The 22,671-nt window shown below is 39.3% G+C and overlaps 1 protein-coding gene across 4 annotated transcripts; it reads left to right on the top strand.

Moving 5' to 3' along the window:
* The first annotated feature begins 762 nt into the window (after window positions 1–762).
* HRH2 (histamine receptor H2) lies at window positions 763–22,106 on the top strand. Of its 4 annotated transcripts, none has more exons than XR_014491163.1 (7): window positions 1,452–1,511; window positions 11,864–12,010; window positions 12,729–12,795; window positions 13,227–13,361; window positions 16,031–16,163; window positions 17,536–17,577; window positions 20,662–20,770. XR_014491163.1 is itself a non-coding variant. In XM_083352272.1 (2 exons), exons 1-2 carry the CDS (start codon window positions 1,404–1,406, stop codon window positions 20,846–20,848), a joined length of 1,272 nt encoding a protein of 423 aa, XP_083208398.1. In that variant the 5' UTR covers window positions 763–1,403; the 3' UTR covers window positions 20,849–22,106. The 4 variants fall into 4 exon arrangements, 1 of the variants encoding a protein (XP_083208398.1); XR_014491164.1 differs by having other exon boundaries at window positions 17,536–17,642; window positions 20,662–20,705; XR_014491162.1 differs by lacking the exons at window positions 13,227–13,361; window positions 16,031–16,163; window positions 17,536–17,577 and having other exon boundaries at window positions 20,662–20,779.
* Window positions 22,107–22,671: the final 565 nt, after the last annotated feature.

Below are 22,671 nucleotides of genomic sequence, written 5' to 3'. Positions count from 1 at the left end.
TTTCTGCTTGAAAAATATGTTTCTCCTTAATATCCTGAAAGAGAAAGAATTCTGCCAGACTCAGCAGATAGTTTTTCTACACTATTATATAAAGGTAAAGGTAAAGGTTCCCCTGCACATGTGTGCTAGTTGTTTCCAACTCTAGGGGCCGGTGCTCAACTCTGTTTCAAAGCTGAAGAGCCAGCGTTTGTCCGAGGATGTCTCCGTGGTCATGTGGCCGGCATGACTAGACACCAAAGGCGCACAGAAAGCTGTTACCTTCCCACTGTAGTGGTCCCTATTTTTCTACTTGCATTTTTATGTGCTTTCGAACTGCTAGGTTGGCAGAAGCTGGGACGAGTAACAGGCGCTCACTCTGTTACGCGGCACTCGGGATTCGACCTGCCAAACTGCCGACTTTCTGATCGACAAGCTCAGCGTCCTAACCCACTGAGCCACTGCGTCCCTCGACACACTATTATATACACGTACATAAATATGTATGTGTATGGATATACATGTAAATGTATAAGTATATACATTTACACCTCTGTACAGATGTAACTACCTATTATATGGCAGATTTATATCTCTTATGCAGGACTTAATTCTTAATTCTTCCTTTCAGATTCTACCAAGGAAAGGCATGAAATATGTCCTCCTACTCTTCAACTGTTCCTACTTACCTTGGAAGAATTTTAAATAGAAACATTACTAAAAAAAATCCCAGGACTTTTGCAGCCCTTCTTTGATGTGATCTACGAAGCAATATTTGGTTACTAAAACATCAAGCAACATATGCTACATTAATTACCTCACTGAAAAGAAGAAACATAGAGTGATGAAAAGCAAGAGGCTGCTGCCCAAACCAAAGGAATCTGAAGGAAGAAAGAAAGGGGCTTTACTGCACCCAGGTTAAACAGAAGCCAAACAAATACTTCCAGGAAATCTACAAATCAGTGTGTAAAAATGACAGCCCTTCTGTGTAGCTTGATCTCAGATGTATACTGCTGCTAAATATGGAGATTTCATTTCGTCATCATGGACTGATAAATAATGATCAACTACTACTCTCTCAAAAATTATCATGCATTTATAAGAACATTGTTAATGAACATTCTAGCCTTTCTTTTTTCTTTTTTTTGTAACTATTAACCAAGCAAAGATTCCTCTGGGGAAAAATGAACAGGATCCAGTTTGTTTCACTGTACTCATAGCTACGTAATGGGAGAAGGCATCTGATTGTTAGCCAATTGCTCAGAGCCAGCTGTCTTCCTGATACTATCTCATTGATTAAAACCTGGGAACCAATTGTGAGATGGGTAAAAGAAAATAGTTGGACTAGGATCCTTCCTAAGTATCTGTGTGGCAGCTGTCACAGGAATCTGCATGGATGAAAAGTGATATTACTTTGTGAAGCCAGCATGAATTCCACAAAGGTTACAGATGGTTCTCTCTGCCTTTTGGAAAAGGTGCTGATTGGAGCTATTCTCACAGTTCTCATTGTTGTGACTGTGTGTGGTAATGTGATGGTATGTTTGGCTGTCTATTTCAATCGACGGCTTCGCAGCCTAACTAATTGTTTCATTGTCTCATTGGCCTTTACAGACCTACTACTAGGCCTACTTGTTTTACCCTTTTCAGCCGTCTATGAGATTTCCTCCCATGAATGGCTCCTGAACATTACTTTCTGCAATGTCTATGTTAGCTTGGATGTCATGCTATGCACCGCTTCCATTCTCAATCTATTCGTCATTAGTCTCGATCGCTATTATGCTATTACGGCACCCCTCCGCTACAGCACTGTGGTCACTCCTCTACGAGTCATTGTAGCTTTGATCCTGATCTGGGTAGTGTCCCTAATGGTTTCTTTCTTACCCATCAGTTTGGGATGGAATACCAATGACACGACTATCCAGAACCAGATCCAAATGAATGGGAAGCAAGAGTGCAAACTGGAGGTCAATGCGACATACGTTCTGGTGGATGGCTTGCTAACTTTCTACTTCCCCTTAATTATCATGTGCATCACCTACTACCGGATATTTAAAATAGCCAGGAAACAAGCTAAGAGGATCAACCACAGCACTTGTTGCAAGACTGACAAAACTATATTGCCCACAGTGAAAGAACACAAAGCCACTGTGACCCTTGCAGCTGTGATGGGAGCCTTCATTGTATGCTGGTTTCCCTATTTTACTGTGTTCACATACCGAGGTGTGATGGGTGCAGTATGTGACCCACTGATGACTGTTGTCATATGGCTGGGTTATGCCAACTCAGCTCTAAACCCCATTTTGTATGCTGCACTGAACAGGGACTTCCGGACAGCTTATCAGAGGTTGCTTAAATGTTGGCGAATAAGGCCAGATGCAAGGGAAACTTCTCTATCACATGAAATGAGAGACAAGTCCTGCAATCTGATGACAAATCTATATGAAAACAAATATCTAGAGACACATACAATGAATGGGAAGGCAAAGCCTCTAATCAAAGAGGCCATAAAAAGGTAACATTCTCTGAAGGCTAAATAATTATTGAGATCTGCATTAGAGGCAGAAGGAAACCTCTGCATCCTGTTTAATGGCCCTTGGGTCAGAATGAATTTCAACCCTTTGGCAGCCTTGGGGAAAGCAGTGTGACCTGTAAACTCCAATCTGTTCAGCTAGATTTGTCCTTGGGCAGTTTTAAATTGCCTAAACCTAGAACACTTCCCATTGCCAGGCAAGCTGACCAAAGAAGGAAGCTGTCCATGAGGGCTGCATCTCAGCAATTCTGCCATCTTCTACATGATTTCCCCTCACTTTCCCCCAGTATTGTTCCTCCAGTTTAGTCTGGTAATTATCCACTATTTCTATTGTCTCCTTACTCATCTTAAATTGCTCATTTTTTCCACCTGCATTTTTTAACATTCAAGGAAAGCTCTGCCTTTTCACTCTCCTAGTTTTGCTTGTTTTTGTTTTTAGAATAATTGCTGTTTCTGCAACCAATGTAGTGATGTCTACCAATCTCAGATTTTAACATTGTTTTCACTGATTTTTTCCTCTTCCGGACCGAAAGCCCATATGATATATTCAGTGTAGAAACTGAACAAGTATACAAGTATAGCAGTAGAATCAGTTCTATATGACTCCTTTTCCAATGGTAAACCATTCTTGTGTTGCTGGATTATCAACACAAAACAAAAGTAAAATAATGGAATAATAAAATAAACAATGAAGATGAAAACAAGAATACAGCAATATGATTACAAAAAGATGGAGGGGTAGAGAGAGGAATTACCTCTTACCTTAGAGAGGAGTATATTCCAAAGGGCAGGCACCATGGCAGAAAAGGCTCTTCTTCTAGATCCCACAAGTCAGAGTTCTTTGACCGAAGGGATCTGTAGTTGGACCAGTCTGCTGGCACAAGTAAGCCAGGCTTGTCCTAGTGAGACAAAGTCAGTGGTGGGATTCAGCCAGTTCGCACCACTTTGGCAGAACCGGTAGCTATTTTTTTGTTGGCCAGGCCCAGAATGGATTTCTGGTTGCGGCATCCACACAGAAAACCGGTTGTTCATATATTTGAATCCCACAACTTGACAAAATGGTTCATCAGGTAGCCTGGACCTATGTCATTAAGGTTTAAAGGTCATAACCAACACCTTGAACTGCACTCAGAAGCAGACCAGTAGCCAGTGAATTTCATGGAGCAGAGGTGTAATATGGGCCATGTTAGGGGCCCCAAAGACTTGTCTCCCTGCTACGCTTTGCACCAGTTGAAACTTCTGAATGGATTTCAAGGGTAGCTCCATGTAAAGCACACTGCAATAGCCCAGACAAGAGGTGACTAGAACTTGAGTAATTGAGCGCAGGGAGTCAATGATGCAGGAAAGGTTGCATCTGGTGCACAAATCGGAGCTGTGCAAAAGCTCTCCCAATTACACCTGCCACCTGTTCTTTCAGCAGGAGACATGATTCCAGGAGAACCCATACGTTACAAAGTGGGTATGAGTCCCTAGTGCAATCCCATCCAGAACTAAGGATGACAAAAACCCAGATCCTGAGGTTCCACACACCCAAAGCCATTCGGTCTTGCCATAATTCATTCAAATTCTGTTGTCCCCCCATCCAGGTCCCTACAGCCTCCGTGCAAGGGTAGTGACAAAGTAGGAAAATTGTCTACCCTACCTTGTGGGTCACTGTGGCTTTCTGGTTATTGTAAATATTTCTTCTAAAAAACCTCAGATGTTGTGGTATATCCACTGCTTTGAGAGACTTCCAAAGTCCTGAACGATAAAGACTATCAAAAGTTTTGAAATTGTCTATAAAGAGTAAAGCTATTTTTAATATTCTCTTGCTGTTTCTCTTATATATCTGTATTAGCTAGATGGTCATATGTTCCCTTTAAATCTCCCTTTCTAGGAATTGGGAAATAAACCAACCTTTTCCATTTCTGGGGCCATGCTCTTTTTCCCCACAATTGTTGCTCTAGAGCTGTCACAAACTTTATGGTTTCCCGGCTAGCCTCCTTTAATTGCTCCACCAGGAGCAATTAAAGCCTCCACCACCAGGCTTTCCTATTTGCTAGTTGTTTTCTAGACCATCTGACTTTGTCCTCACCTCAACCCAGTGCAGAATTCAGATTAAAGCATTCCAATCAATTACTATCCAGCCCCTCCAGAAACACCTCCATTGAAGAGAATTCCACCACGGTAATGGGTGACTGGTTCCCTTATTTAACTACTCCTTCCGCTAGGAGGATTTTGTAGCATACAGTAAGAACGTCCCTTTCTGTATCTGAAAACGATGAGTCCTTATCCTACACATTGAAATAACAGATAAAAGAACTTGGCCTCCTTTTGTATATGAAAAAAATATATTATTATATCCTCTGTGAGTATTCTCTCTTTGAGCCTTATCACTCCGTTTCTTCAGGCTCTGCATAGTCCTCTGACATTCCTTTATAGATACTCTGAATCTGTTCTGTTTTTTCTCTATCCTTCTTACGGTATGGTCCCCAGGCCATTGTTGGATGGGGAATTCTGGGAGTTGTGGTCCACCGAATTGAAAGCTGCCGAGGTTGAAAAACACTGGCCAAAACTATTCTGCCCAGGGCAGAATAAAGTAGAACAATTGTTTTCCAAGTTTTATATTTTCTCACACAACTGAACATTGGTTCTGCTTTTTTTGCAGCTGCCTGAAACCGCTCGGTTTCTTATTAGCTATGTTTCAAAATCTTGGCCTTTTATTTCATAAGCGGAAAAAATGCATATCTCTCTTAAAATTCATTCTGGTTTTTTTCAGTCCATTTTCAAAACTATTTTGTAAGTTATTTTAAAAAAAGAGGAAACCTCCTAAAGTGATTAATTAAAAAGAGCAAGTGAAGCATTTCAAGTCTTAGTCTCCTAATTAAATAAGCATCTGAGAACAACATAAGCAGTTCTGCTTATTTTGATTCTAGACAGATTGCATTTCTAAAGGTCCAGAAAAAGAAGGGTTGTGTGTCGTTTCCCAGAAACATTTAGGAATTTCATATTCTTCAAACAGATATTAATTGATCAGAATATTACAACTTTACTGTATACAAACTTTCCAGTTGGCAGCTAGCACTTATTAGGTTTCAGGAAATGTCAAGAAAAAGTCGGTTCTGCTGCTTGATCTTAAATAGAGAGGCCAAAATATACTTCTCATTTTCTGCAGATGCTTTGGGTTCTAACTGTCAGAATGGGTCCAGAATGTTGCTTTACACAATAATCAGTCCTAAAAACATTTGCAGCACAAAACCTGGCTGTATTGGGATGCTTGCTTTGCTTTAGCCATTTATTTGGCGTATTGTTTTTATCTAAAAGAAGCTGTGATAAGGGAAAACCTGAAACACTGTGGAGGGAACATCTATGCCCAATCTTTTGCTCCAGGCACCGGGTTCAGGTTACCATAGAGCTGGCTGGTCTTTACAGAATGGTTCAACCATTCACCACTGCAGCAAATTATCTTTGACATATAAAAAACTTCACATGTCACGGGCAAACCTTTTATCTAGCTAACATTTTGTTGTATTTTTCTCTTGAAAATAATGTCTCTGACAATCTGGACACAATGCTGTTATCTTTCTTTCACAGATCCATTTTACAAAAAAAGAACTGAAGCGGTACATATCCAAACAAAGAGCAGCTGGGCTTTTATTATATAGATATAGAATGAACTCAAGCATACTTATAGCTGATAGAAATGGGCAGTATGCTGCGTTCAGAGTGGCTCAATTAATGGACTAAAATAAAATGTGTCATTATAGATGGATGTAAATACAGCTAACTGGGTTCTTTTATGCCTATGCTAGCTTTAGGGGTTGATGATTACTCTTATACAGTGTTTTATTATTGAAATATGGACCTGTACCAAAAATCCAACAGTCTAGAGCAGAAATCCTGTGATTTCTGAGCCGTGGTGACACATTGGTTAGAATACTGCTAAGCACATTGCTAATATTGCTAAGCACGTTGATTTGTGCTTAGAGTATAAGCCGCCCTGAGTCTTCGTAGAAGGGCGGGATATAAATGGGATTAAAATAAAATAAAAATAAAATAAATACAATATTGCAGATATTCTGCTGATTGTCAGCTGCCAGGAGTTCGATTCTCACTGGCTCAAAATTGGCTCAGCCTTCCATCATTCCAAGGTCAGTAAAATGAGGACCCAGATTGTTGGGGGCAATACTCTGACTCTGTAAACCATTTTGAGAGGGTTGTAAATCACTGTGAAGTGGTATATAAGTCTAAGCGCTAATGCTATTTTGGTTTCAAGAGTGGAGATTTCAGGAAGAAAAGCTTCCCTGTGCTTTTTAAAATCTTTTCTTGCCATTCAATAAAAACAAAGGAATTCAAATTCCACATCATCTTCTATTTCCCCTCCCCCAAAATTTTTACACTTTATCCCTATATAATGTCCAGGGAAACAACTAGATCATATAGAGGACTGGAAGCAATAACGTCCAGTGCAAGAATTGATTGATCATTCCTGTCATTGCCAGAACTTTATGCCTTTGATAACAGTCCCTGCTATTGTTAAAGATTTTGATCTTTGATTGGCATTATTCTAGTTCACTTTCTAAAGCATCTTAGTTCAATAAATACCTCATTAGAATCATACTGTTTATTAGCACAGATTATTTAAATTCAAGGGAGAAAAAATACTTGCTTTTTTTAACTAAATGCTGTTCAATTGTATATGAAAGAGGATTTGCTTTAGGAATCATTTCAAAGAAGAAGAGAATTTTAGAGAGAATTTCACTGGAAGAGTTGCTACATTTTTATGTAGCTGGGAGGTGTACTATACAGTCATTTCTCCAGCAATCCTGTTTCCTCATTTCCATTAAACCCTGCAGGAAATATCTTGAGCAAACCTCATCTCTGGAGCTTTTTCATTGGCAGTGCTTTTCAGAAATTACTGAAAAGTTCTTTTCAATAAAGGAGAATGTTTGTAGCTCAGGGTTTAAATGAGGTGTCTTTGGTGATCTCTAAGCTTGATTGTTTTCTTGCAGACGTTTCATTACCTAAACTAGGTGATGTCATCAGTGCTAATAGGGAGAAGGTCCCAAAGGTGATTTTTTTTTAAAGAGGCAACTGGATTTTCTTTGTTTTCCCTTGAAGACATTTCATTTCTCACCCCAGAAGGTTCTTCAGTTCTCTTGGATGTGAAGTAAAATGTCTTTAAGAAAAAACAAAGAAAGTCCAGTTGCATCTTGAAAAAAAAACACCTTTTGGACAACCATGACCTGGATGACTGACATTCTCCATAGACAGTAGGGAGAAGGGTTTGTTCTCAACTTATACTCTAGTGATGTGTCCTGTCAGTGTTGGTGGGAGTGGTCTTAGTGCTGGGGTGGAGGTGGCTTGTTTACAGTTTGGCTTGTTTGGAGTAAAGTTTACTTTTTGATTATTGGTCTGATGTTAATCTTAGTGTTAATCTATTCTTATCTAGGTGTTGATTGCTGGTGGGGAGGTGTTTTGATCTTTTTGCTCCCTTTTTGGCTTGTTGGTTGTCTCTTTTGCACAGTATATAGCTGTTGTTGATGTGCACCTTTGATTTGTTGAAAGATTACTCCATCAAATTGAAAGTATGTGGTTAGTCAGAGGTTGATAAAATCTTTGAGTCTGGGTGTTTCATTCTTCATGTATTTGGCTAGCTAATTCTAGGTCTATGGAAGTAAAAAAAAGGGACTATGGCATAAAATGAGACCATGATTTCATCTTCATTTATTGTCATATCTTTGATTCATTGAAGGCATTGTAGGGGGGAGTTGAGGGAATATTTGCTTCCCAGTGTGAGGTGCCCAAGCTTTTTTGTCATTACAAGGGATCCCTGGTAATGATATAATTCAGGGGTTTCAAACTCAATTTCATTGAGGGCCGCATCAGCATTGCAGTTGCCCTCAGGGGGCTGGGTGGGTGTGGCCTGGGTGGGCATGGCCTACTGGGTGGGTGTGGCTAGAGTGCGTACAGCATACTGGGTGGGCATGGCCAGCTCTACATCATTCGCATCAAGGGTGCCTATGAGGGCCTGGGCAGGAGTGGGACAAATCGGAGGGTCTCTGGCAGAAGGAGGGTCTCTGGGCCAGGGCCAAGGCAGTGGGGGCCGTTCCCTCACTGTTTCCAGGATGGCTTCGCGGGCCGCATGAAACCACTTCATGGGCCGGATCTGGCCCCCGGGCCTTGTGTTTGACATGTCTGATATAATTGGACAGAGAGGTATGTCAGGCTTGTGTATTTTAGGGAGTCCATAGAAGCATGGGAGAATGGGTTCACTGCTTCTCATCTACCACTGTTCCTTTTTGGTAAGTAAACTTTGGAAAAGTTCTTTCCCGGAAGAGATTCAGAGACATCTTTAAATTTCACAATTGATGGGAAATGTTTAAGTCTTCTACTTCTTCCTCATAGAAATCATTTTTGTTTTCAGTTTGGTTACAAAATTTGGAGTTCTGAGAGCATGAATTTTGTTATTTCACAAAATGTCAGTTATTGTTGGGGGGGAGTTTTTGGGATTAACCCCAGCTCTAAACATACATAAAATGGCTGCTAAGTTGGAGGTGACTAAACACAGTTACTAGAAGGCAAACAGCTGGCTTTGCTTCAGAGGGTTCATGGAATAAAGAGGCATTCTTCTAAATAAAGACAATGCTGAAGGCTGGTACTTTGCAGCATGCCAGATTGTCTTTTTAAAAACAATAAATAAACAATTGCATTTGGTAAAAAGGAACTGATACACATAAGAGAAAATGCCTGGGTATATTTTGGCTATGAACCACATTTTCTCTGCCTGTTCTATAGGTTAATTTATCACTTTTGTTACCTGAGATATAGTTTTTGAGGGGGTTTTTTTGGGGGGGGGTGTATTGCGGTTTAGTTATCTAGGAAATATCATCTCCTTTCCCATGTCTCTTGCCTCGACATCGGTTCAAATTAGATAACACTATTTTTTTTAAAAAAATCATGTGTTCATTTATTCCAGCAAATCATACCAATAATTAAAGATTTGGAAAATGACACCCTAAAACCATAAAGAATCATTTTGTGCAAATAGTCTTCTAATTCAATGTCTGATGTTAAACTTTATTGTCATGCAAGAAACTACTGATGCCATGAAGTTTTGCCACTCCCTTCCTAAAATTATAGACACTTTTCTTTAAAACAAAACAGAAGTAGCATAGACAGAAGCATAAAACCAAAACTATTTTGTCTGAAACTTGGCCGGCTTTATCCCTGCAACAAGAATTTTGCTTGCAAATTTTGTCAAATGTTAGAAATCAAAAGGGCATGTCAGTGTTGGAGACCTTTTAAGTTCGCATAAGCTGTGCATTCCCACAAGGAAGCCTAGCTGAATGGAATGAATGTAATAAACAATGGATGTCATAAGAATGCCAATCATTATTCCCTATTCAGTGCTAAAAATTACCATAATCGGTTATGCTCCCCATCATGGATTAGGAGGGGACTTCTTCTCCTTTACAGAGAATTTTAATTTTTTAATTTTAATTCCATTTATATCCCGCCCTTCTCCGAAGACTCAGGGCGGCTTACAAGCCTCCATCAAATGAATGGGCCTCCATCAAACAGGAAAAATGTTTGTTTGAAGACCATGAGTCTTTGAAGGGATATCCTGTTTTAATCTAGATTCATGAAGATAGCTAACTACACTTAACATCTGGGTGGCCTACAAAGCAGCTGTCACATGAATCATTGGGCGGTTTGCTGAACAACAAGGTATAACGTTTCTATTTCATGATTCACAATCACTTCAAAAATGTACATTTACACATATAAATTGTCATAAATCCATTTTATACCAATCATTTTTTTTCTGCCCTCTTTGTGAAGGCTTCATACGTCTTGAGAGTTGTTTTTTAGCAATCCATAAATGGTTACTCTAGGATTTACATGGATAATATTGAAATAACCATAGAAATTTCTAAAGAAAAAAACAATGGAAATGGCAAAAAATTTTATTCCAAAGGCATATTCATATTTAATTTTCAGAAACAAAATGAAGTTGAAGTAGTATGAAGTTGAGTCTGATAATTTGCATTTTTAGCAACAAACCGAGTCTGTAACTTGACTTAATTGTCAAAGCTTCATATCCTTCAATTTCACATGTATTGTTTTCATAGAATTATGAAGTTGGAAGTCATCTAGTTCAATTCCATGAACAATGCAGGATCTGCTAAAGCATTTCATAAAGTGTCCAACTTATTTTTGAAAACCTACAGTGAAGGAACATACATTTCAAGAGGCATCTTTTTCCACTGGTTAGCAGCTATCAGATATATGAATCTACTTCCCCTTGGTTCTGGTCATCCCTTTCAAGACAACAGAGAGTACATCTGTATGGCTTTTTTAATATCTGAAACATGCTCTCTCTTCCCCAAACTAAACTCTTTAGTTTGGAGAAGTAAAAGTGTTTAGTTTTACTTTTCCAAACTAAACATACCCAGGTTCTCTAACTACTCCACCCAGGACTTGCTATCCAGTCCCAAGTCTTGCTATAAGTGTTTGTAATATATTATTGTTATTATTATGAGCTAGGAGTTTAGACAGGATCTGGCATTTTTATCAGCATTATCAAGCTCTTTCCAAGGACCTAGGATAAGCAGATGTCATTTTCTGAGGGTTAAAAGTGTCATCATAGGATGTAAGCTCCTACAAATAAAGCTGCCTTTAGCAATTGACTGATTTTGATTTTTTTCAATGCCAATGGTGTTCAAGTTTTGTTCCAGATGTTTTGGAGTTATACCCAAGGTGCATATCACTATTGGTAACAACAAATGGCAATTGTTGCTTTCCTCTGCTATGGTCATTCTGCTGCTATTTGCAGGTCTTTGTATTTTGTGATTTTTCTCCAGTAGTGGAGCTGCAAAATATTCTCAGAAAAAGATAGGTGATGTATAGCAATTGGAGGGCAAAACCCCTTTCCTCTTATACAGGCTGCACACCTTTAATCCCCCTCCCCAACCAGATTATACAAGACAGGGTCTGGGGCTCATATGTTCAGACTGACCCTGAAGGCAATATTTAGATTGCTGCTTTGGCCTATCAGAAATGAGGCATAATAAGCTCACTTTTCCTGCAGATATAACTATATTATTGGTTCTGCTCTGATCTGCAATTTTGATTTTCCTCACTTGTTCATCTTGAGTCTGGAACTGAATGATATAGACCAGAGCTCATGGAACCAAGTTCATCATTGGGCAGCTGAAGTACAGTAATAATAGCCTGAAGCAAATATATGAGCAAATATATCCTAAAACTATTATTCTATATCCTAAAACTATTATTCTATATCACTGACAAATGTTCTCCCTCATTCTCCCTCCTCCACCCTACTTTCTCCCATTCTTATTTTAACCTTTTCAGCTCTGGGACTTTTTCTTAAACTGCAGACAGGCCAGTAAGAGTGGTTATTGTGACATACTGTAACTCTGACTGTCCTCTCCCCAAATCCACTGAGAACAGAAGGACACAGTTTAGATTTTCTTCTGGAGAAAATCTAGGGCCCCTCAGGTGAGTATCTGGGAAGTCACATTTTAGAATGCAGTAATCTTCCTTTTTTTTCCAGGTCCTTATATCTGACAGGCCACATTAGTCTCTCTGTAATATATTTATTAATTACTGTCTCCATGTGGGCAACAGTATGATGATCCTTGTTTTTATTTATTAGGCTCAAAAGAAAAATTATAAACAAAATAAGTTAGCTACTTTGAAAACATTGGCTTTAGGACATATTAAATACTAGACCATAACTTTGCAAGACCAACAGACACAAGATCTAATAGAGGAGGATTTATAGAAGTTTATAGAAGTATATAAATTAAACAACTTAAGATAATGTGACAAATTGATTGAAAGTCCTCAGTCAAAAAGGATTTAGTTCAACCAAAGACAAACAACATGCATCAATAATTCCCTGTTTCAAGTCAGGCATAGACAGACATGAGTTAAGAATGACTTTTATTCCTAATTCTACCTTTAGCTCAAATTTGTAGGTAAGTTGGAACTTGTACTTTCGCACAATGAACTGCTGAAAATAAGCTGCACATTAAAAATGTGTGGCTTTAACAGTACATAAAAACATTATATGGCTTCAGTGGTTCATCAGCTTAAGGAAAAAGAACGCCATATGCAATTTTTGGTAATAGGCAGCTTTTTCATAAGTAGGGGTTGTCTGAAAGTCAAACATTCTTAACTTGGGAACTACCTGCATGCATTTATTCTTCTGTAGCAAAGATTCCCTTGGTTCCACCTGGGTGCAGATCATCTGTAGCTCCTGGTTTCTTATAAGATATACAGTAAGTATCCATTTACACTGAGCTCGTACTTTAAGTTTACAGCATGACTTTCATTTTATTATCTACTATTGGTTGTTTATACTATGTTTATGCTCAGGATACACACACATTTTTGACAAGCAGTAAATATTATATAGATTGTATTAATGCATGTCTTAAAGTGTGCATAGAAGGTGTCTTATAGGAAGGAATGCTGAACCACTTGTATATGAAGCCAAAAAGGCTTTTAGAAGACCTGAAAATTTGCATGAGTGTAAAATGTTTTAGACATTAGTGTGTTATTTTGTCCTCGGCAGAAATTGATAAATAATTTTTGAATATCCATTTTCTTAAATTCAACTACCATCAAATTCAAGGGCTACTCTGACCATCTGTATTTAACAGCATTTTCTCCCCTTCCAAAACTGAGTTCCTTTATTTTTCATTTCCAGAAAGTACAATATTCAAAAACGTGACTCAGATAAAGCCAATGAATTTTCAGTTCCCTTCTGACACATGATGAAAGATCCTCTTCTGGGCTCTTTAATCCTAAATCATATGAAAAACCCTGATCATATGAAAAGAAGGTCAGATATTCTACATTAGAAGAGTAAATGCTCTATAATGCAAACAGCAAATTTAGATAGAATGTTCTTCCCCTATATTGTTAAGGGGTGGCGCGGGAGGACATCTGTAAGAACATGAATGATTTATAATTTAGAATGCACCAAATCTTACTATTGCACAGTGTTCTTTCCCTAATTAGAAATATGACAGTTTTGCAAGTGAGGGGGATCAATCTTTCTGATTTTTTTTTTCATTTCAGTAGTTCTTTAAAATGTCCCTCCTTTCTTCTACCATATAGTAGATACAGTTCATCCCTAAAAAGGAACTCAGAAATCCAGTCTAATAAATCTTGGAAATAAGGCTTTGGGAAAGCAAATGATAAATAATTAGCTGTTTGACAAGGAACTACTTCTCCCCAAATTTCCTTTTTTTTCCTGTTGAATGAGAAGTATTGAAAGAATATCACAATGTCAAATTGTCAAAGTTAATTTTTATTACGTACTTTCTTTACTTTATTCAGGATACTATAGAACAAGATGGCATGTAACTGAGTTGCCATCCTGCTTTTTCCATTTGACATACTCCCCATCCCTTGAAGTCTCCTTTCAGAAAGAGTAGGTCTGCATGTTTGTTTGGATCAGATGTATTGCTATGAGAAGGAAACTCCTCTCTGACACTTCTAGTTTCTAAACATTTCTGCTTCCTACTTCTTTTACGGTTGTTGGTGCACAAGTATCCGTGTTCTTGTCTATGGAGAGTTTCAATCATCCAGGTCACGGTTGTCCCAAGGGTGTTTTTCCAAAAGGCAACTGGGTTTTCTTGGTTTTTAACTTGAAGGCATTTCGCTCCTCATCCAAGAAAGCTTCTTCAGTTCTGAACTGAAGAAGCTTCTTGGATGAGAAGTGAAATGTCTTTGAGGAAAAACCTTGGTGGAGCAGTGGGCTAATGCCTCCTTAAGTAACACCAGCTGCCTGCAATTAGTGCAGGTTCGCGTCCCACCAGGCTCAAGGTTAACTCAGCCTTCCATCCTTCCGAGGTAGGTAAAATGAGGACCCAGATTGTTGGGGGCAATAAGCTGACTTTGTAATAATGCCGCTTGGGGTGTGTGTGAAAGCCCTAACAAGCAGGCATATACATAGAATGAAGGCTACTGCTAAGCTTGTAAGCCGCCCTGAGTCTTTGGAGAAGGGCGGGATATAAATGTAATTAAAAAAAAAACCAAGAAAACCCGGTTGCCTTTTGGAAAAGCACCTTTTGGACTATTAGTGTTCTTCTTCAGTCCCTTCACCAACTCATGTGGTCCTGCTAGGCTCCTTAAAAGCCATCTGAGAATGTTTCACTAGCTGTTTTTTTTAAAGAATGTGTATATATATGCATGTATATAACATGTATATATGTGTGTTATATATGTGTGTGGGTAGATATATACTTCCTTTTGAGAACAGGCAGCAGAATTTCATAATGTGGGCCAGTGTGCACATAGAAAAAAAATACAATAAAGGCTATCTTACCTTATTTTATCTTATTTGCCACATTTGGGGGCAATCTCCTTTTAGTATATCCAAAATACAATTGGCATTCAATCTCTGTGAAGAATCCCAATAATACAAGCAACGAATTGCTTCTGGATCGTATTCAAAATAATGGTGGAGCCTGAGTTACACCTGAAAATTCAGTTATTCAGAATTTAATCAAGATGTTATTTGCTGGGAGCCTGGAAAACCTGGGCAGGGTTTAACAAAATAAGGTCAGAATCACCTCTGCATACCATCCCAACAACCCTCTTCCGCTGATAGCATGCTCTTTCTGTTCTGCCTCATTTTTATTGACAGTGTCACAGGAATTAAAAAGCAGAGGTCACCTTGCTGCTAAAAGCCAGATACAATTGTTGTGCTGGTTCCACACGAGGCAGTTGTAGCTTTGCACGAGATCTCATGCAAATAAAATCCCTGCCATTGTGGGGAAGGGAGACTTAAGACTGTACTGCTATCAGTAGCTGTTTTTGAGGGATACACTTTCTGGCAGCTCTTGTTAAAAAAAAGTAGCAGATGTAGTAAATCATTTGCCACCATTTCAGCCTTGAAAGTTAGATTTTTGTGCAAGTGCCCTTGACTTCATCATATCAATGTCACAGTCAGTAGCAACCTTTTGACCACGTTCATCACAGAGATGTAAAAGCAACAGGATAGCAGTAATGGCTGAGCGATAGCTTTTGAACAAAAAGAAATGAGGCTACCATGAGCAAAAGTGGAACTTTTGAACATGACCAGCTGCTTGACAAACTTGTAACTCTCATTCCAGTTTAGGTCTGTTTCCCAGATCATTAGTTTTCTTTTGGGGAATATTCTTCACATTTCAAAAGGTCCAAGGTTCAAAAGGAACGTCTTGAGAGTTTAGTTTACATCCAGCTTTGGATAGTCCTCTGTTTTGACTTTGATTCAAGCTGTTTGCCTGAAGAGAAAGAGCACTGATACATTCTGCTTCACATCAGGGAACCCCGGTCAATAGCACAAGGATAGTGCTCAAACTCACAACAATGTGCAATTTAAACCTTTCGTGAAAAAGAAGCCAACTGAAGCTAAACACTGAATCTCAAGTGATTCCTGCAGTTTGACTGTTCCTGTATTAGTTTCAATGCTAGCTGAGTGTTTCATGTGATATTATTTCATAATATATGTGTGTGATATAGGTATAGAGATAGAGATATAAAGCCAGATGGATGACCTTCGTCCAGTCGCTCTCTCTCAGCCCTAGGAAAGAAGCAACGGCAAACCATTTATTTCTGAAAAACCTTGCCAAGAAAACTGCAGAGACTTGTCCAGGTAATCTCTGAGAATCAGACATGATTGAACAGAAGGATAAAAAATTAGAGACACTAGATCTGCTGTCAAAAGACAGTGACGTACCACAAAACCTGGGAAGGAGGCTCGGATATAAAGTCCTATAGTGAATAAGCATGTCTTCAATTGCTTTTAGTAGGGAAAGGCTTCTCATTCTGAAGATGGAAAGAGTTCTGTCATTAGTATCATCAGTCACGTTTAATGGATCATATTGATGCCTTAATAAAAGCAGAGATAGGCTGTTAAGGCTTATTAACATACTGTATTTCCCAAAGGAGCCATAGTAGTTTACACAAAAAGGGGAGGAAGGAAATTAAACCAGCATGCTTCAAAATAATAAATAGAAATCTTCTCTTAGAATTAAATCTTCTCTTAGAAGAGCATAGAGCTGGAAGTGACCTTGGAGGTCTTCTAGTCCAGCCCCCCACTCAAGCAGGAAAACCTATATCATCTCAGACAAGTGACTGTCCAGTCTCTTCTTAAAAACCTTCAGTGATGGAGCACCCATGATTTCTGGAGGCAAGCTGTTCCACTGGTTAATTGTCCTCACTGTTAGGAACTTTCTCCTTAATTCCCGGTTGCTTCTCTCTTTGATCAGTTTCCAATCATTGTTTCTTGTCCTGCCCTCTGGTGCTTTGGAGAATAATTTCTTTGTGGCAAATACTGGAATACTGCTATCATGTCACCCCTATTTCTTCTTTTCTTTAGACTAGCCAAACCCAAGTCCCACAGTTGTTCTTCATATGTTTTAGTCTCCAGGCCTTGGATCACCTTAGTTGCTCTTCTCTGAACTTCTTTCCAAGGTCTCAACATCATTTTTGTAGTATGGTGACCAAAATTGGTTGCAGTATTCCAGGTGTGGTCTCACTAGGGCAGGGGTGTCAAATTCACAACATCACATGACATGTCAGGACGTATCACAACTTTTTTGCCATTGCCGGCAATGGGGTGGGCATGGTTATGCTATGATGCATCAGGCCCGCAGGCCGGCAGTTTGACACCCCTGCACTAGGGTTTTATAAAGCGGTACTAATACTTCATGTGATCTTGATTCTATGCCTCTGTTTATACAACCCAGGATTATGTTAGTTTTTTTGGCTGCTTCTCCACATTGCTGGCTCATAGTCAAGTGATCATCCACTAGGACTCCAAGGTCCCTCTCACAGTTACTGTTTTTGAGCCAGGTCTCACCTAATCTGTACTTGTTCCTTTGATTTTTCCTGACTAAGTGTAAAACTTTGCTTTATTAAAACTGAGTTCATTTAAGTAGAGAAAAATGAAATAAGTAATAGGAAAATGTAATAGGAAAATGTCATGCCTGGGCCTGGAGTAATTATTTTCATCTCATCAACAGGCTGAATGGGTTCTTTTCTGAAAGAAGACAGTGAGGAGTCAGGCAAGTAGGCTTGGGGAGAAATTTCCATAACTTAATGAGAAGATCCTACTGTTGGCTACCACAGTGTGGGCCAAACCTACTAGTGAAAATATAAGTAGGGTTCTCCAACCAATTTCTGTGTAGATGTTGGAGACATTTGGGGCGGGGAGTGGGGGGGCGTTTAACAAGATTATGAGGAAGTAAGACTAATGGTAAAATATATCAATGCGGAATCGGCACAACTGTGTAGTTTCCAAAATGTTGTCTGTGCAAATCATGCAATCATATGCACAGGTACTTTATAAAGATGTTAAATTCACATTATCCTTCTGTGCAGGGCTTTTTTTCTCATAGAACGCTCAGAACGGAGTTCCGGCACCTTTTTTGGATGGAACCTTGTAGGGTAGGCAAGGCGGGTTGTACATGTGTGAGTTCTGGCACCTTTTTCTTTTACAAAAAAAGCACTGCTTCTGTGTAAGTATCTCTCAGGCAAAAATACAGAAGTGAGTATGCCTGAATGCTTTTAAAACATTCCGATATAAACTTTTCCAATATATCTGTTGCATACAACACCCGAAAGAGACCTTACTTAAAACCAGTGCTTTTTTTTGTAAAAGAAAAAGGTGCCGGAACTCACACATGTCATACAACCCGCCTTGCCTACCCTACAAGGTTCCATCCCAAAAAGGTGCCTGCTTAAAAGCCCTGCTTAAAACTCAACTAAAGATACACATTCGTGATTCATTTTAATAAAAAGCTCTCCTCTGCTCCGTGGTTCTTGAAAATTTCTGAGGCATAAAATAGAAAAATGATTGCAAAAGGAAGAAAAAAAAATCTCTGTGCCAGATATCAACTGCTAGAAAGTATCTCATGTTGCTTTTAGCAAAAGAACATTTTTGCCCTTAATGATCTCCTTAAAAAGCTGGGTGCAAAGGAAGAAAAGTATTTTGTGAGAACATGACATTTCAGTGAAATAAGTTTTCATTTAAAGAAATCGTTAACGATTTTTTTTTGCAACAATAAAACAGGTAATGTGTGGCTTAGCTACAGATTGAATTATTTGATCAGATTGATTTATAGTTGTTTCCTTTCATATCTCTAAGCAGGCCTAGCAATAAACCCACTTGCTCGATGTGAAACTTTTGCAAATAACCCATCATTAAAAATGGATAATGGTCATCAGTTTTTGTTATTCTTCTGAATATTCTGAGTTCACTGAGGCAGAGACAGAATCTGTTTATATTTATTTATTTTTAAAGAGTAGTTTCAAATTTGAACTTTGAAAAAATGAATTTTTATTTTTCCACTTTTTGTTCTTGTTTCATTTCCTCTATGATTTGTTGTTTTTTTTAGATTTGCTACAAATCACAAATGGTGCACAGCATTTGTGGAGTTGTTCCATTTTTCATAAGCTATTCCTCTTGATTATACGAGGTTATTACAAACTCTGACGCTGTTTGTTGAGGAACTCAACCAGTGGTGGGATTTAAATACGTGAACAACCAGTTCTCTGTGTGAATGCCACTTCCAGAAGTCCATTCTGGGCCTCGGCAACAAAAAATTAGCTACCAGTTCTGCCGAAGTGGTGCAAACCGGCTGAATCCCACCACTGGACACAACTATTTATTTATTTATTTTATTTTATTGCATTTATATACCGCCCTTTCCCTGAGGACTCAGGGCGGTTTACAGGGAATTAAAAATCAAACATACAAAAGTTAAAAACCAAGTTTAAAAATATTAAATTCACCCTGTACTCTTAAAAACCCCAGTTAAAAATTTTCTCCTCAGCCTGGGCCCGAGAGCTCAAAGAGCCAGGTCTTCAGGCCCCAGCGGAATGATCGGAGGTCGGGGGCAGTCCTCAGCTCCACCGGCAGCTGGTTCCAGAGGGCAGGCGCACCCACTGAGAAGGCCCTATCTCTGGGTGTCACCCGCCGGCAATCTCTTACCGGCGGAACCCTGAGCAGACCCTCCCTGTGGGAGCGCACTGGGCGAAGGGCGTTTGATGCCGGCAGCAGGTGTTCCCTCAAATAGCCCGGACCCAGGCCATGTAGGGCTTTATAGGTAATAACCAGCACCTTGAATTTCACCCGGAGGGCAACCGGAAGCCAATGCAGCTCGCGGAGTAGAGGTGTTACATGGGAGTATCGGGAGACCCCCCATTACAACTCGCGCGGCCGTATTCTGCACCAGTTGAAGCCTCCGAGTGGTCTTCAACTACTCAACACTCCTGGCCCCATAGATAGAGATATATGAAATTGGTCATCCTAGAGGGAACTGTTTGTCCATTCTCCCTAACTCTGATTAGAAAGTTCCGTAAATTCTGCTTCACTTGAGAAAGTTTGCAAGTGAAATGCTTTATTAAATTCTGATTAACCCTTTCCTTATTTAATAGAGCACTCCAAAAGTGATATTTGAAAACAACTCAGGCTGCCTCAAAGCATGAAATAACTTATATCAGACAGAGAACTATTCATTCATTCATTCATTCATTTATTCATTCATTCATTACCATATTTACGTAGCTTTTAACAGTAAGCAGAGGTCTCATGTTACCAAAAACATAGAAAGTGACAGGCATATGTTATATGTTGGCATTTCTTTCAGTTCATTTGTTAATTAAATTAATTGGTGAATGTGAATTCCTAGAGTCCTAGACAATCACAAAATTCTATTAAATTAAAGAAAATCTACTGTATATAGAATAAATAATTGGTTGGTGGTAACGATGGTGATGATGATGATGACAACAATACTGTAATATTGTCTCATAAACACAGAAACTGGGAACTGGTTTTTCTATCCCATGCATAAGCCAGGATGAAAAGAGTATTTCTGAATATTAATTTCTAAAAGTGAAAAATTAATAACTGGATGTTAATGTGGGACTCCATAGCAGATATAAGGGTGATAAAACAAAACTAAAGCTGTAAAGAGGTGCTAAATTATAGTTCAGAATGCCTGTATCACACCTCTTATTAATAAATACTGTATATGAGTTAGGAAAAGGCTCTGGAAAATGAGACCATTAAAACAAAATGTGAAAATTATTGAGAATTACCTTCAGTCATATATATGTAACTGGGTTTTGTTTTTCCCTTCTAGGTATCAGAATGCACCATGTGATACCTCATCTTCTACTATCCTGCCCATCTGTCAGAGCCTTTGGTTGGCCAAAGTTCTACCCAAGAGGAACATATGGATCCCAGTGTTTAAGCAGTCAATAGCAAGTGGACAGAGCATAGAGCAACACGCTGCACCCCATACAGTTATCTACTGTGTCTTCTCTTAAGCCAGCAGGTTTTCCATGGCGCTGAATGTATGTGAATGATGAAGCAAAGATGAATTGGAGGTTTTTGCGTTTCACTGTTGAATGACATTCCATGTAAAAACAGTTGACTCTGCCATGTCACACATGTGGAAGAAGATGAAGAGAAATTTCTCAATAGCCAAACTCTGTGGGGTGGAGGGGGAATCTTTCATCTACATCCTACCATTTTGTTAAGACCATTCCTACCCAAGAAGAAATGCATGGGGGTACAGGGAAGAAATACTGGTTTCACTGGAGACTGGAGAATTTTCTCTCTCCAATATTAAATTAATCCTGGGGCTCTATTCTCTGACAACCATACTATCAGAATGTTCTAATATCAATATTCCTGATAATTCACTTTTATGCCATCAACTATTCAGACTATCTTTTTCTTTGACCTAATCTACAAAGGCCATAAATGTCTTGTATGTCAAATATAGTTCAAATAACAATGATTTTGAAAACCGGGAGTACAAGGAGGAAAAGAATAATGTGGGAAAAGAAGGATGGGGCTGGGTAAAACAAGGAGGAAGAACAACCATTGCTTTCATTTACATATTCATTACTGTATACGCTCTTCCTATTCTTTACTCTTCTGAAATAAGAATAGTGTATATCCTGGAAATATTTATTTCATTTAGACCCTCTAGAATCACTTGCACATTGTCAAAATTTCCAGTAAAATACATTAAACTAAAAAAAATGAGAATTTTGAATATTTAATAGACTCAGTTGTTTTCATTAACAAAATATTCTGTTTTGTGTATTTCAGTTAAAGACACTAAAAAAGAACCCAACTAGCAAAAATATGTCTTTAAATGCTATTTCATATTGTAATTCTTTATCATTCATAATTCATAATTTATATTGGGACAGAAAAACTATGCCCTTTCAGATTTTGGTCACGTGTACTCCCAGAAACTACAGCGTTCATCTTCTATTAACATTAGATTTGTTAAACACAGATACGCCTCCATGTAGCTTTAATGACTCTCTAAAAGAATGCAAATGACCAGCTGTCTGCAAGGAGTATAAATCTTTCCATTCCCCACCATCCAGTCAGAACTTAAGAAACTTCTTGGATGAGAAGCGAAACGTCTCCAAAGAAAAACAAGAAAGTCCAGTTGCCTCATGTAAAAGCATCTTTGGGATATTCTTACAGTGAGCAGATAATTGGGCTGCCTGATCCCTTACATCTCTGACATTCTATTACTGTATGGATTTATCATCTAAACCTTATCTTTTTTTTTTTGCCCAAGATGGCGGTGGCTGCAGTTTGAGCTTCGGGCGCTCCACAAGGGCTCTAAATGGGTCAGGTTAGGGAGGCCCAGCCGTGGCATGGTATGGTGGGGCGATTCCGGGGGGTGGTGGATGCAGAGACGGCTGCTGGGTGCTGTTTTTGGCAGTGCTGAGCCCCCCCTTCGGATAGCGGCGCTTCGGATGTCGCCGGCCTGCCGGCCTGGAGAGCAATGCTGTAATGCTGCGGGCATCCTTTTCCTGTCTTCTCGTCGTGGATACCCTCTGCTTGTGCGGAGGGGCGGCGACGACGATTCCACAGGCTGGAGATTCGATCGGGAGTTAGGATTGTTATCAGCTGGCAGGCGCCGTTTTCGGTGGCGCGGAGCCCTCCCTCTCCTTCCAGATGGCGGCAGTGAATTGTGGGCCTGGACATCGGCCTCGGTGGATTTGTTGGTGAATGCCTGGATATTAGATTGCTGCCGGGAATGCCTTTGCTCGCCGCTGGATCATCGTTTGGACTGGCAGGTGGACGCTTGGGGGAGAGGATGTTTTTTTCCCTCCCC

Source organism: Vipera ursinii, assembly GCF_947247035.1.
Source record: "Vipera ursinii genome assembly, chromosome: 2".
NCBI lineage: Eukaryota > Metazoa > Chordata > Lepidosauria > Squamata > Viperidae > Vipera > Vipera ursinii.
This window is presented reverse-complemented; position numbering and strand designations above follow the sequence as displayed.